This window comes from Oryx dammah, unplaced genomic scaffold (genome assembly GCF_014754425.2).
Source record: "Oryx dammah isolate SB20612 unplaced genomic scaffold, SCBI_Odam_1.1 HiC_scaffold_26, whole genome shotgun sequence".
Lineage (NCBI taxonomy): Eukaryota > Metazoa > Chordata > Mammalia > Artiodactyla > Bovidae > Oryx > Oryx dammah.
The window spans coordinates 65789750-65803301 of record NW_024070210.1 but is presented as its reverse complement, the minus strand read 5'-3'; the positions used below and the strand labels follow the sequence as shown (position 1 = coordinate 65803301).

General features: G+C 36.7%; 2 protein-coding genes across 2 annotated transcripts in view; one reads left to right on the top strand and one right to left on the bottom strand.

Moving 5' to 3' along the window:
- Positions 1–765: 765 nt before the first annotated feature.
- Positions 766–1185, top strand: LOC120853184 (ribosomal biogenesis factor-like). The gene has a single exon (XM_040226890.1). The coding sequence runs from the start codon at positions 836–838 to the stop codon at positions 1136–1138; it is 303 nt and encodes a 100-aa protein (XP_040082824.1). The 5' UTR covers positions 766–835; the 3' UTR covers positions 1139–1185.
- Positions 1186–1996: 811 nt separating this feature from the next.
- The window catches only part of EXD1 (exonuclease 3'-5' domain containing 1), a 36972-nt gene continuing 25416 nt past the window's right edge, over positions 1997–13552 (bottom strand). The window contains exons 9-11 of the mRNA XM_040226892.1: positions 11376–11519; positions 10478–10669; positions 1997–3523 (exon numbers count right to left, since the gene is read on the bottom strand). Coding sequence (XP_040082826.1) covers positions 2864–3523; positions 10478–10669; positions 11376–11519 — 996 coding nt within the window. The 3' untranslated portion in view covers positions 1997–2863. The remainder of the gene's footprint in view (positions 3524–10477; positions 10670–11375; positions 11520–13552) is intronic.

The window sequence follows — 13552 nt, the reverse complement described above, 5'->3', positions numbered from 1 at the left end:
GTTCTCAGAGCAGGATCCTTCTTCAGGGAACTCATTCAGTTCTGTTTCCTAATTCCTAAGCCAAAAGGATAGATTGCTTGTGAGACTCTCTTAGCTGCAGATCATATACTGAAAGGTCAGCTCAGAAAGGTGAGATCTGAGTAGGACAGATGTAGAAACTTGGTGCAGAATGAAGCAAGACTCCAAGAGAGTTCGGGAAAGCACGCAGTATGGTTTATGAATTCTCATCTAGAAAAAAACTAAGAACTCAATGAGTTGGGTCAAGAACCAAAGATTTCCCAAAATTCTGAGCAAACTTTAGACATCTGAGTAATGGCACAGAGCATAACAACAGGGCTTGAATCACCCAAGGAATTTTGTACATTCTATTCAGGAAAGGACAGAGTTTCATGGTAGGATCTGACCACATGGAATTTAAGTAGGGACTCCAGGCTAGAATGGAGAAATGTATGGAGAAAAATGCAGTTCCAGTTATATAAGTGTTTCACTAAGAAAATACTAAGCTGAAACCCAAAAGTTTCCTTTAGTTCTGGGAGTCAAAGTACTTCTCAAAATAGCACTGTCCATTAGAATATGTTGAAATGATGGAAATGTTCTGTATTTGTGATATTCAATACAGTTATCCAGGTAGCTCCTGATTATATGAAACTATTGAGTGGCAAGTAGCAGCCACTGGGTTTATGGAAACATATAGCAAGTGCAACTGAATTTTTAATTTTATTTCATTTAATCAATTTAATTTAATTTTAAATGTAAATAGGGCCTCGCGCGTGCAGATGGTATCACCTGGAACCTGAGAGGCTACACCAGGGTGTCGGAGGCCTGGTGAGAGACAATGGCCAAGAACAAACTAAGAGGGCAGAAGTCCAGGAATGTATTCCACATAGCCAGTCAAAAAAGCTTTAAGGTTAAAAATAAAGCAAAACCAGTTACCACTAATCTTAAGAAGATAAACATTATGATTGATGAAAAAGTTAACAGAGTGAATAAAGCTTTTATAGATATACAGAAGGAACGGGCAAACTTCTCAAAAGGCCTTTCCCTTGAACCTCTGCAGAAACAACTGGTATCTCAGCAGTGTCATGAAAACGTACCAGTTAACGTTGATGAAGCTACAAGGTTAATGGCTCAGTTGTAATACACCAGTGATGCATCAAATTCCCCAAAAAGACCAATAAGTTTAATCTTTTATACAATAAATAAATAAATAAATAAATGTAAACAGCCACATATAGCTAGTGGCTACCATACTGAGCAGTACAGCAAAGGTCCAACAGAATCCTGTTGTTCTTTACAGTCATAGAACATAAATAATGAAAAAATTCTTTTTTTACATATGAAGAACATGACATTTTTCTTTGTAGCTTGTATACAAACATGTATATATGTCGTGTGTGGTATGGTTCCATAAGGTGCTAAATCAGTTCTACATATTTCACAGAAATCCATGCCCTTCCCAGAGTAAACCTAGATTAACCACTTTTGGGAATCAACCTGAAAATGCATTCTTCCAAGATGAACCAGAAATCACCTTTGCTCCAAATGAGCTTCTAAACTATGGACAAAGTGAGACACAGCACCCACAGGGCTGAGTTGACAGCTCTTAGGCCTGCCTTCATCTTAAGCTCAGGCCAGATCTGGGCTCTGGGGTTTGGAAGGCACAGCAGGACGTTCTTTCAGTGGTACTCACGACAGAATCAATGAGCACAGACAAGGATGTTCCTAACTGAAGACTGTCTCTAAGTTTTCCCTAAGTGCAATAAATAATGGAGGGCTGTATAGCAGTCAAATTAGCAAATTTCTAGGGAATTCCCTGGTGAACCAATGGTTAGGGCTAGGCACTTTCACTGTTGGAGCCCAGATTCAATCCCTGGTCAAGGAACTAGAATTCTACAAGCTGTGTAGTGTGGACAAAAAAAAAAAAAAAAAAAATCAGATTTCTACCACAGATTCTAGACTTATAAATGCAAAAACATTCCAATTTATTCCTGCTGCTGCTGCTGCTGCTACCCTGACACAATGAAGAAAAGTGAGAAGATAACCTAATGCCAAAACAGGTTTATTGCTTATTATACACAAAAGAATGTGAGCAACTTGCAAGTATTCAACATAAAAAGACTCAGGACTTGCCTTCTTTTCACCCTAAGAAAGCATACCATCTCCAGGCAAACAGAGTGCAATCAAAACTTCAAGTTTACATAATAGACATACTTTAAAGAAGTCCCTGCTTTTTAGGAAAAAGGAGAAAATTGTCTAAAAGTAAATGAGATGAAAAGAAACTAGAACAGTTATACTGATTCCTGTAGTAACATTAACTATTGTTTGTCTATAACATAAGACAGACTGAAAATTTAAATTGAAAAATAAAGTTGGATTTCTCAGCTTTATTGAAGTATACCTGATAAACTTACTTATTAGTATTTTAAAAAGGAAAAAAGTTCTGATAAGCTTGTTGGGTATCATTTTTTTTTAAACTTCTGGCTAAGAGTTTTATCAACCCCCTTCAAACCGAAAAATACAACAAAAAAATTTAAAGTATAGGTTCTTCCAGACACTAAGTCCAAAATTTTTCCCTTCTTCAAATCTTTTAAACCCAAATTATGAGAAATAATTTAGTCTGGCCACAGGGAACATTTCTACAGAATGACATAATCAGAAAATCTACTTCTTCCATTATTTAACTTATTCATTCCCATCCTAATCAAATTCCAGGAATACAGAAAGTAAGAGGATACAATTTTCCCTAAAGGCTGTGACTGAGGTAAAACTGAATTTACAACATGAGAAACTTAAGCACTGAGGAAGGCCCTGATGACAGAGGAAATAAACCACTTTAATGGCCCCCAAAACAAATTGCAGATCTCTAAGGCAGATTGGGAGAATCTGGATTTAACCAGGAATCAGTCTTTTCCAAAGCTGGGCAGGGAGGAAGTGTGGGAAGCACAGCTTTTCTAAAAGGATGAAAAATGTCACTTGGAGACACTCTGGTTTCCTGAGGAAGGGAAGGAGACACTGAAACATCTTGTTTTGTACCTTTTAGATCTTCCTTGTTTTCCGCCATCAATAACTGTTCTATCTCCTCTTTCAAAGATAAACTTGTCTGAAACTCTTGTTTAGGTATCTTGAGATGTTTTTTTTGAGTTATTCTCTGGTCTTTAACCCCCTCTGACTCAGGATAATTTAGGTTGTAACTGGAATCCTCGCTGGCATCTTCCTTTGTGGGAGGTAGATATTGAGGCTCTACTGTGGTATGTTTACTATTAGGTTCTTCTTTCAGTAAATTTATATCCTCATGAGATGTAATATTGGGGGCATTATCTTGTGTAGAATTTTTACAAAGTAAGAAACCTCGTACCTTTCCCTCTTTCCCTGCTGTCTCTGTCACCGATTTCTTTGGATGTAGTACTGTCCTTATTAGGAGTCCCTGAGCATTTACTCTATATTCTTTTGCTGCTCGCTCTCTGCGCTGCTTCTGGAAGTCCTGGAGTTGAAGCAGTTCCTCCGGGAGCTCCATACATGTAGGCTAAGAAAGAAAATTAACACAAGTCTACTATAACTAAACTTCTAAACATAGTCCTTAAAATCACTTCTACTAAACAGTATTTGGCAAGGAAGCATCTATTCAAATGTGTTCTTATGGCACCCTCTAGTGTCTTCAACTATAGTAGTATTATTTTTTGAGTAATTTAAATATGTTGAATCCAGTTTTGTATGTTGTGCATGTGTGTATACATAAAGATTATATGAAAAAAGTAAGGGTCCATTCCAATCTTGCCCCAACTGCCTTAGCAGGTATACCCTGTAAAAAGCAGCTGTTTGTGAGCCTCCCAGAGACAGCCTTTGCATATTTGATTTCTTACTAAATATCTTTTCATTGGATTATATTTTTCAATTTTTATTTTCCTCCAACTTTTTATTTTTATAACTCTAAAAATATTTTATACAAATGGCAATATTATATTTTTTCCATCTTGATTTTTCCAACTAAGAAAATCTGTCTTAAGAGATTTTTCCATGTTGGCAATTTTAATGGCTGTATGGATATACCATAATTTGTTTAACCAAACCGTTATGGATGGATATTTGGGTTGTTTCCAGTATCTTGTCATCACATAAATGCTACAATAAAGGATATATTAAGAAAATGTGCTCTCTGTTATGAGACAAATAATTTTTTCCAGGTTGCTTGCCCTTTGACTTTGTTCACAGTATTTCCACTATACAAAATTTTTGAAGTCAAATTTATTTATCTTTTTTGAATTCTGAGTATTTCTGTTGCGTAGAAAAGCATTCTCTCAAACAATTCAATAGCAAAAAAATAATTAATTTAAAAGTGAGCAAAGGACTTGAGTAGACAATTTTCCAAAGAAGATATTTAGATGGATAACAGGTACATGAAAAGGTGCTCAATATCACTATTCATCAGGGAAATGAAATCAAAACCACAATGAGATATTATTAACATTTCTTAAGATGCCTATTATCAAAAATATAGAAAACAAGTATTGGTGAGAATGTGGAACAAAGGGAACTCTCATACACTGTTGAGAGGAATGTAAACTGGCACAGCTACTATGGGAAGCAGTATGGAGGTTTCTCAAAAAATTAAAAATAGAACTATTATATGGTCCAGCAATCCTATGTCTGGGTTCATATTTGAAGGATTATGAAAACAGGACCGCAAAGAGACAGGTACATTCCTTATTTACTGTGTCATTATTAACAATGGTCAAGATAAGTAAACAACCTGTGTCTATCAACAGACAAATGAATAACAGTAGAATAGTATCCAGCCATTAAAAAGAAGGAAGTCCTGCTATTTGCAATAATATATTTGAACCTGGAGGGTTATGCTAAGTGAAATAAGCCAGAGAGATAAAGACAAATGATGCATGGAATCACTGATAGATGAAACCTTAAAAAAAAAAAAAGCACCAAACATGTTACTTCTTAAAAACAGAAAATAAAATGGTGGTTCCCAGGTGTTGAAGGAAAGGGAAATGGGAAGATGTAAGTCAGAGAGTAAAAACTTTCAGTTTTAAGAAGAATAAGTTCTGGGGATCTAATGTACAGCATAGTTACTATAGTTAATACTTGAAAGTTGCTGAGAGTATATGTTAAGCATTCTCAGCACACACATAGAAAAAAGGTAGCCATGAGGTGATAGATGTGTTAATTATCTTAATCTTGGTAATGATTCCCCAATGTATGTTGTATCATAATGATGTACACTTTCAGTTCAGTTCAGTTCAGTCCCTCAGTCGTGTCCAACTTCTTGCGACCCCATAGACCACAGCACGCCAGGCCTCCCTGTCCATCACCAACTCCCAGAGTTTACTCAAACTCATGTCCATTGAGTCAGTGATGCCATCCAACCATCTCATCCCTTCTCCTCCTGCCTTCAATCTTTCCAGCATCAGGGTCTTTTCAAATGAGTCAGCTCTTCACATCAGGTGGCCAAAGTATTGGAGTTTAGCTTCAACATCAGTCCTTCCAATGAATATTCAGGACTGAATTACTTTAGGATGGACTGGTTGGATCTCCTTGCAGTCCAAGGGACTCTCAAGAGTCTTCTCCAACACCACAGTTCAAAAGCATCAATTATTTGGTGCTCAGCTTTCTTTATAGTCCAACTCTCACATCCATATATGACTACTGGAAAAACCATAGCTTTGACTAGACGGACCTTAGTCGGTAAAGTAATGTCTCTGCTTTTGAATATGCTATCTAGGTTGGTCATAACTTTTCTTCCAAGGAGTAAGCGTCGTTTAATTTCATGGCTGCAATCACCATCTGCAGTGATTCTGGAGCCGCCCAAAATAAAATCTGCCACTGTTTCCACTGTTTCCCCACCTATTTGCCATGAAGTGAGGGGACTGGATGCCATGTTCTTAGTTTTCTGAATGTTGAGCTTTAAGCCAACTTTTTCACTCTCCTCTTTCACTTTCATCAAGAGGCTCTTTAGTTCTTCACCTTCTGCCATGAGGGTGGTGTCATCTGCATATGAAGTTATTGATATTCTCCCAGCAATCTTGATTCCAGCTTGTGCATCATCCAGCCCAGCGTTTCTCATGATGTACTATGCATATAAGTTAAATAAGCAGGGTGACAACATACAGCCTTGATGTACTCCTTTTCCTATTTGAAACCAGTCTGTTGTTCCATGTCCAGTTCTAACTGATGCTTCCTGACCTGCATACAGATTTCTCAAGAGGCAGGTCAGGTGGTCTGGTATTCCCTCTTTCAGAGGGAATTTTCTTTCAGAATTTTCCAGTTTGTGGTAATCCACACAAAAGCTTTGGCAAAATCAATAAAGCAGAAATATATGTTTTTCTGGAACTCTTTTGCTTTTTCAATGATCCAGCAGATGTTGGCAATTTGATCTCTGGTTCCTCTGCCTTTTCTAAAACCAGCTTGAACACCTGGAAGTTCACAGTTCACGTATTGTTGAAGCCTAGCTTGGAGAATTTTGAGCATTACTTTACTAGCGTGTGAGATGAGTGCAATTGTGCGGTAGTTTGAGCATTCTTTGGCATTGCCTTTCTTTGGGATTGGAATGAAAACTGACCTTTTCCAGTCCTGTGGCCACTGCTGAGTTTTCCAAATTTGCTGGCATATTGAGTGTAACACTTTCACAGCATCATCTTTCAGGATTTGAAATAGCTCTACTGGAATTCCATCACCTCCACTAGCTTTGTTCGTGGTGATGCTTCCTAAGGCCCACTTGACTTCACATTCCAGGATGTCTGGCTCTAGGTGAATGATCACACCATTGTGATCATCTGGGTCATGAAGATCTTTTTTGTAAGTTCTTCTGTGCATTCTTGCCACCTCTTCTTAATATCTTCTGGTTCTGTTAGGTCCATACAATTTCTGTCCTTTATTATGCCCATCTTTGCATGGAATGTTCCCTTGTATCTCTAATTTTCTTGAAGAGACCTCTACTCTTTCCCATTCTATTGTTCTCCTCTATTTCTTTGCACTGATCACTGAGGAAGGCTTTCTTTTCTCTCCTTGCTATTCTTTAGAACTCTGCATTCAAATGGGTATATCTTTCCTTTTCTCCTTTGCTTTTCACTTCTCTTCTTTTCACAGCTATTTGTGTAAGGCCTCCTCAGACAGCCATTTTGCTTTTTTGCATTTCTTTTTCTTGGGGATGGTCTTGATCCCTGTCTCCTGTACAATGTCACAAACCTCCATCCATAGTTCTTCAGGCACTCTGTCTATCAGATCTAGTCCCTTGAATCTATTTTTCACTTCCACTGTATAATTGTAAGGGATTTGATTTAGGTCATATCTGAATGGTCTAGTGGTTTTCCCTATTTTCTTCAATTTAAGTCTGAATTTGGCAATAAGGAGTTCATGATCTGAGCCAGTCAGCTCCTGGTCTTATTTTTGCTGACTGTATAGAGCTTCTCCATCTTTGGCTGCAAAGAATATAATCAATCTGATTTTAGTATTGCCCATCTGGTGATGTCTATGTGTAGATTCTTCTCTTGTGTTGTTAAAAGAGGGTGTTTGCTATGACCAGTGCATTCTCTTGGCAAAACTCTATTAGCCTTTGTCCTGCTTCATTCTGTACTCCAAGGCCAAATTTGTCTGTTACTCCAGGTGTTTCTTGACTTCCTACTCTTGCATTCCAGTCCCCTATAATGAAAAGGACATCTTTTTTGGGTGTTAGTTCTAGAAGGTCTTGTAGGTCTTCATATAATTGTTCAACTTCAGTTTCTTCAGCATTACTGGTTGGGGGATAGACTTAGATTACTATGATATTGAGTGGTTTGGTTTGGAAACGAACAGAGATCATTCTGTTGTTTTTGAGATTGCATCCAAGTACTGCATTTTGGACTCTTTTGTTGACTTTAAGTATACATGATTTTGTCAACTCTTCCTCGATAAAGTTGGTGAAAACATTTTCCTACTGTGAGATAATTTTCTTTTAATACTTTTTGCCAATAATTTCATAATTCCATTTTTTTATATAAATACCTATGTATGGGATTTACTTTGGTGTAGCAAAAGATGTAACAATACAACTCTGATTCTCCTCCTTCCACAATGGTTAGTCAACTGTCTAAAGCCATTTACTAAATAATCTTTTTCTCACTGATTGGAAATTCTACCTTTATCCCAATCATTACTGATATATATGAGATCTATGTTGGGGTTCTCTCCTCTCTTCCACTGATCTGCCTATACATGTATCGCTGACATTTAACATAGACATATAATGTGTTTTAATTTTTAGTGACAGGACTATTCTTCTTTATGCTTATCTATCCCTATAAACATTATAATCACAGTTTACCAAAATAATTACAGTTTTAATATTTTTCCTAGAATAAAGTTAAATTTAAAAGTTAATTCAGGAATAATTGATAGGCAAAAATATTTAATGTCCCCATACATTTAAATCCTCTTTTACACCATTCAGTAATACTTTAACATTTTTTCATCTCTATATAATCTATTTTTTGTTACAATTATAAATGAATGTTTTTCTCCCATTATATTCTCTAGCTGTATAAATGGGTATAGGAAAGCTATTAATTTTATATTATATTTATACCCTTTACTAAATTGCCTTTTTGTTTGTGGCAGTCTTTTCCAGTCGATTCCCTTTAGTATTCGAATGTATCATGAGCAAGTCATAATTCCTGTTCCTCTTGTTCAATTTTTATAGTTCATTTTTTTTCCTAATCCCACTGGCTAATAGCTTCAGAAACTACTAAAGTAGTGGTTATAGTCACCAATTTTGTATTTTTCTTAATATTAATGTCCCCAATCAAATATTATATAGTCTTCTTATTTATGTTTTATCATGTTAAAAGTATCTATTCCAACTTTAGTCAACAATGTACATAGAAAATTATCAAATTTTTTCAGCAAGTAACAGTGAGAGTAAAATATTAAAAAGATAAAAAACTGTCCTTTACAGTGATAAATGAAAAACATTAAAATTCTCCAATCAAACTAACTATACAAGGACTTTCATGTTGTTCTTTTTGTGTTAAACAGTGAGAGAAAAATACATAAAAGTTGCAAAATAACCTTCTCAGCATTTATGAGATAATCATAAGACATTCTTGGCCCTAGTAAAATACTGAATTTAACATAATATAGTCTCTCGGTCATGTCCAACTCTTTGCGACTCCATGGACTGTAGCCTGCCAGCCTTCTCTGTCCATCGGGATTCTCCAGGCAAGAATACTGGAATGGGTTGCCATGCCTTCCTCCAGAGGATCTTCCCAACTCAGGTATCAAACCCAGGTCTTCCACATTGCAAGCAGATTCTTTACCGTCTGAGCCACTGAGGAAGCCCATAATATTTTCTATCAATTACTAAATATTATGAACATAATATTAAAGCATGTTTGTAACTATAATCCAGAGACATATTAATAGAATAGAAAACTATAGGGGTTTCCATGGTGCCTCAGTGGTAAAGAATCCACCTGCCAGTGCAGGAGACATGAGTTCTATCCCTGATCCAGGAAGATTCCACATGTGGCAGAGTAACTAGGCCTGTGCACTACTGAGCCTGTGCTCTAGAGCCCAGGAACCCACAACTACTGAGCCCATGTGCCACAACTACTGAAGCTCATGTACCCTAGAACGTGTGTTCCACAACAAGAGAAGCCACAACAAGAAGTCCAGATGCCACAATGAAGAGCAGCCCTTCTTCTCCGTAAGTAAAGGAAAGCCTGTGCAGCAACAAAGATCCAGGACAGCCAAAATAAAATAAGCATTTGTAAAAATAAAAAAGCAAACTACATCGAATGGAGTTTGTATCAAAAATGCTATTGTTTTATTTAGGACTTTGCATCAATATTCCTAAATAAGAATGGTTTAAAGCACCAGCCTGTGAACTTTTTATGTAAGGAGTCAAATAGCAAATATTACAGGCTTTGTAAGCTACAAACAGCTTCTGCACACTTTTTTTTAACAATCCTTTAAGACTCTACAAATCATTTTTAGCTTGTGAGCTGTAAAAAAATGGGCAAGATTTGGCCTTAATGCAATAGTCTATCAACAATATAAGTTTTCTTATATTGTGCTGGGTTCATAAAAATAACTAATGAAATATTAAATTTACCCTTTCTTTGAAAGATATATTTACTGGAAATATAATTTAATATCGTGAAAAAGTCTTTACAATATTTAACAAAGGAGTTAGGACTTCCAGCACATCAACTTTTAGTTTTATTAAAATGCACGTCACCAGTTGTATCATACGAAATAAGTGTCAGTGATCATAAAAAAATATATATATGTGTATTTATACATATATAAATACACATATATATGGTTTTAAAAAAAGTGCTCAAGTAGCTGCATTAAGCCCTTCAAGAATATTTATCATCAAGTCTGCTGAAAAAAATCTGGTGCAGCTGTGAAGAGTGGGTATCACTGTGACACCAACCCCCCCATGAGAAAGCAGAAGTCTTGAAAACAAAGCAACCGAGTGGGTACCTACCTCCATGCCTCCCAGTCGGTCTGCAGACCCTTCTCGGTAGGTGTTTAGGTATCCGTCCACCAGGGTAGTTAGGTCAGACATCATTTCATCCAAGAGTACCAAGCGAAGGGGTAGCAGGTAGGTAGCTTCCAAAGCCAAAATTTTTAGCAAAGAAGGTGAAAGAGGTCGTGTGAACCATAGTTCTGGGTTTTCCTAGAGATATCAAAACAATTTTCTTAGAATCTTAAACAAAACTTTAAAGAATGGTTTAAGTGTTGCTTAACTTAAATTACCATTACGGTCATTTTCTTCAGTTATTACCTTCTAATTTCATACTATGGGTAGCCTTCTGAGAATATACACACATACACAAACATACTGTGTATACACAAAAAATCTGTATACATTTGAGTGTGAGTATGTAATAGGGGAAAGATGTGGGGGAGAGAGGGAGGGAACAAGGTGGATAGGGGGAGAGAGAGGGCTTGAGAGAGAGATCAGGGCTTCTCACGCAAAACTGGAAGCAGCAGGACTGATTATATGGCCAAAACTGCAGCCAGTATGATTATGACTTAAGTTTACATGCAAGGCTGTTAGAAGCTGAAGAAAATCTATCTAACTTTGGGAGAAGTAATTGGCATGATTTTTGTTCCAGTGCCTTAATCCAAATTCCCAATAAAATCCCCTCTGGATTTATCCAACTTGAAAATTTATTTTAAAGTACTTTAACCAACAAATCTGGATGCTGGTTTTTTCCCACTTGAGACCACAAACTGCTCCCAATTGAAAGAACCAAGATTTTGGCAATGTCCATATGCTTTTCATAGAAGCTGTCATTTTTCTATATAAAATGCTAATAATCCCACTCTCAAAACACTTGAAAATATTAATGTCATATGAAACATACTTTAATACTCACTCGAATCCATTTTTGTCTCACTTCCAGAAAGGAGAGATGTTTAGGGGCTATTTTAAGGTGTCTGATTAAACTTTCCTGTAAAGTACTAATGCAGTTTGGAAGAAAGCCTCCTGTTTCCACGGAAAATTGAAGGACATCTGCTACCTGTGGCATTCAAAAAGAACAAACAGATCAATCCATAGAATATATTACAGAGAGCTATCTCATGACAGAAATATATTTGGAGAAATGTCTTTAAATACCATTTTTCCCAAGGACCCGTGTGACAGACAATGCCATCAGAAAATTTTAAGTTGTTAGGTTAACTTATTCTGAGAAATTAGAAAAGAAAAAGGACCAACTTTAATGTGTCCCTATTTTCTCTTCCACTTCTTTGATTTGCCTGCATTATGGTTATTTATTACTCTTTGGTGCCTTCAATGAATGGGGAAAGGAAAATAAAATTAAAGGCTCACTTCTATTATTAGCAACTATGGTAAAGTTTTGGTAAGGAAAGCTAATAAAATTAAGAATTATAATCATTATTTATCTGTGTGTGGTATGCTAAATAATGGCCCCTGAAGCTATCCACATCCTAATTTCTAGACCTGTGAATATTATCATAAATGGCAAAATGGACTTTGCATCTGTGATTAGTTAAGGATACTGAGATAGGGAGATGAACTTGAATTATCTGGGTGGGCCCTAAACATAATCACAAATGTTCTTATAAGATGAGGCAGAGGGAGATTTTATTACAGTCAGAGGAGAAGGTGATGTGATGACGAAAGAAGAGATTTGAGTGATATACTTGGAAGATGGAAGGAGTCACAAGCCAAAGTACAAGTGAAAGCTGAAAAGGCAAGGAAACAGACTGTTCTCTCAGAGCCTCCAGAAGAAACCAGCCCTGAGGACACCTTGACTTTCACCTGGTGAAAATGATTTCAGATGTCTGACCTCCAGAACTGTAGGAGAGTAAATTTATGTTTTAAGCCACAAAATTTATGGTGATTAGTTACAATAGCAACAGAAAACTAATACACTGTGTTAAAGGAAGACAAATTGAAATAATTCTGAATTCCTGCTTCTTGCACTATGAAAATCTGAAAAGAAAAATATGGAAAGACATGCCAGGGATTTCCTGGTGGTCCAGTAGTTAAGACTTCGTCTTCCAATGCAGGGGATGAGGGTTTAATCCCTGGTTGGGGAACTAAGATCCCACATGCCTCATGACCAAAAAAAAAAAAACAACACCCCAAAACAGAAAATAGAAGCAATATTGTAACAAGTCCAATTAAGACTTTTAAAAATAATTTTTAAAAAAGACATGACAATTTCTTCATTAGACAACATATATGGGCTTTAATCAAGAAGCTGAATGGCCTCAAGAGAATGATAAGCAATTTTTTTACATTCTGGAGTTAGCAAAAAAGCAATCCCTATACAGTGAATGCTCTTGAAAGAAGACCCACAGGTCCTCTGGCACAAAGTTCATTATAAGCAGATAAAAAAAGAGCAAACTTCAACCACATACAATAACATAAAATTGAACTTCTAGGAATTTCTGTTTAAAAATAATTGGCTAACTCATTATTTTAACCCCCCTGAAAGGTTCTAGGTTTATATATTCAAGATCTTCCTTTCATGGCATTAATCTAGAAGATTAGAACTTAAAGAATACATAACAAAAATTAGTAGTTTTATGGCTCTCATAGACAAATCAGAAACCCAGATCAGCTCTAAATCTAGTATAGTCTAGGAATTTCTCTAGGTCCTTTATACCAGAGAAAAATCACTTATCTTCAGGCTATTTGGGGCCAGAATAGGCTTTGGGGGCACATCTAGGACAACCTGCATCCCTGAGCTAGAAGCCCATTAGCCATTAGCCTTAACTGATACCCGGTGGCTTAGATGGTAAAGAATCTGCCTGCAATGCAGGAGACCCAGATTCAATCCCTGGGTTGGGAAGATCCCATGGAGAAGGGAATGGCTACCCACTCCAGTATTCTTGCCTTGAGAATTCCATGGACAGAGGAGACCAACAGGCTACAGCTCATGGGGTCACAAAAAATTGGACACAACTGAGCAACTGTCACTTTAACTGATACATGTGTGGTAAAGGCATAGACATAACTGTCCACCTCACAGTAAGAGTCCGTGTCAAATTTCCAAATAACCCCCAAATTGTTCGAGTTTCT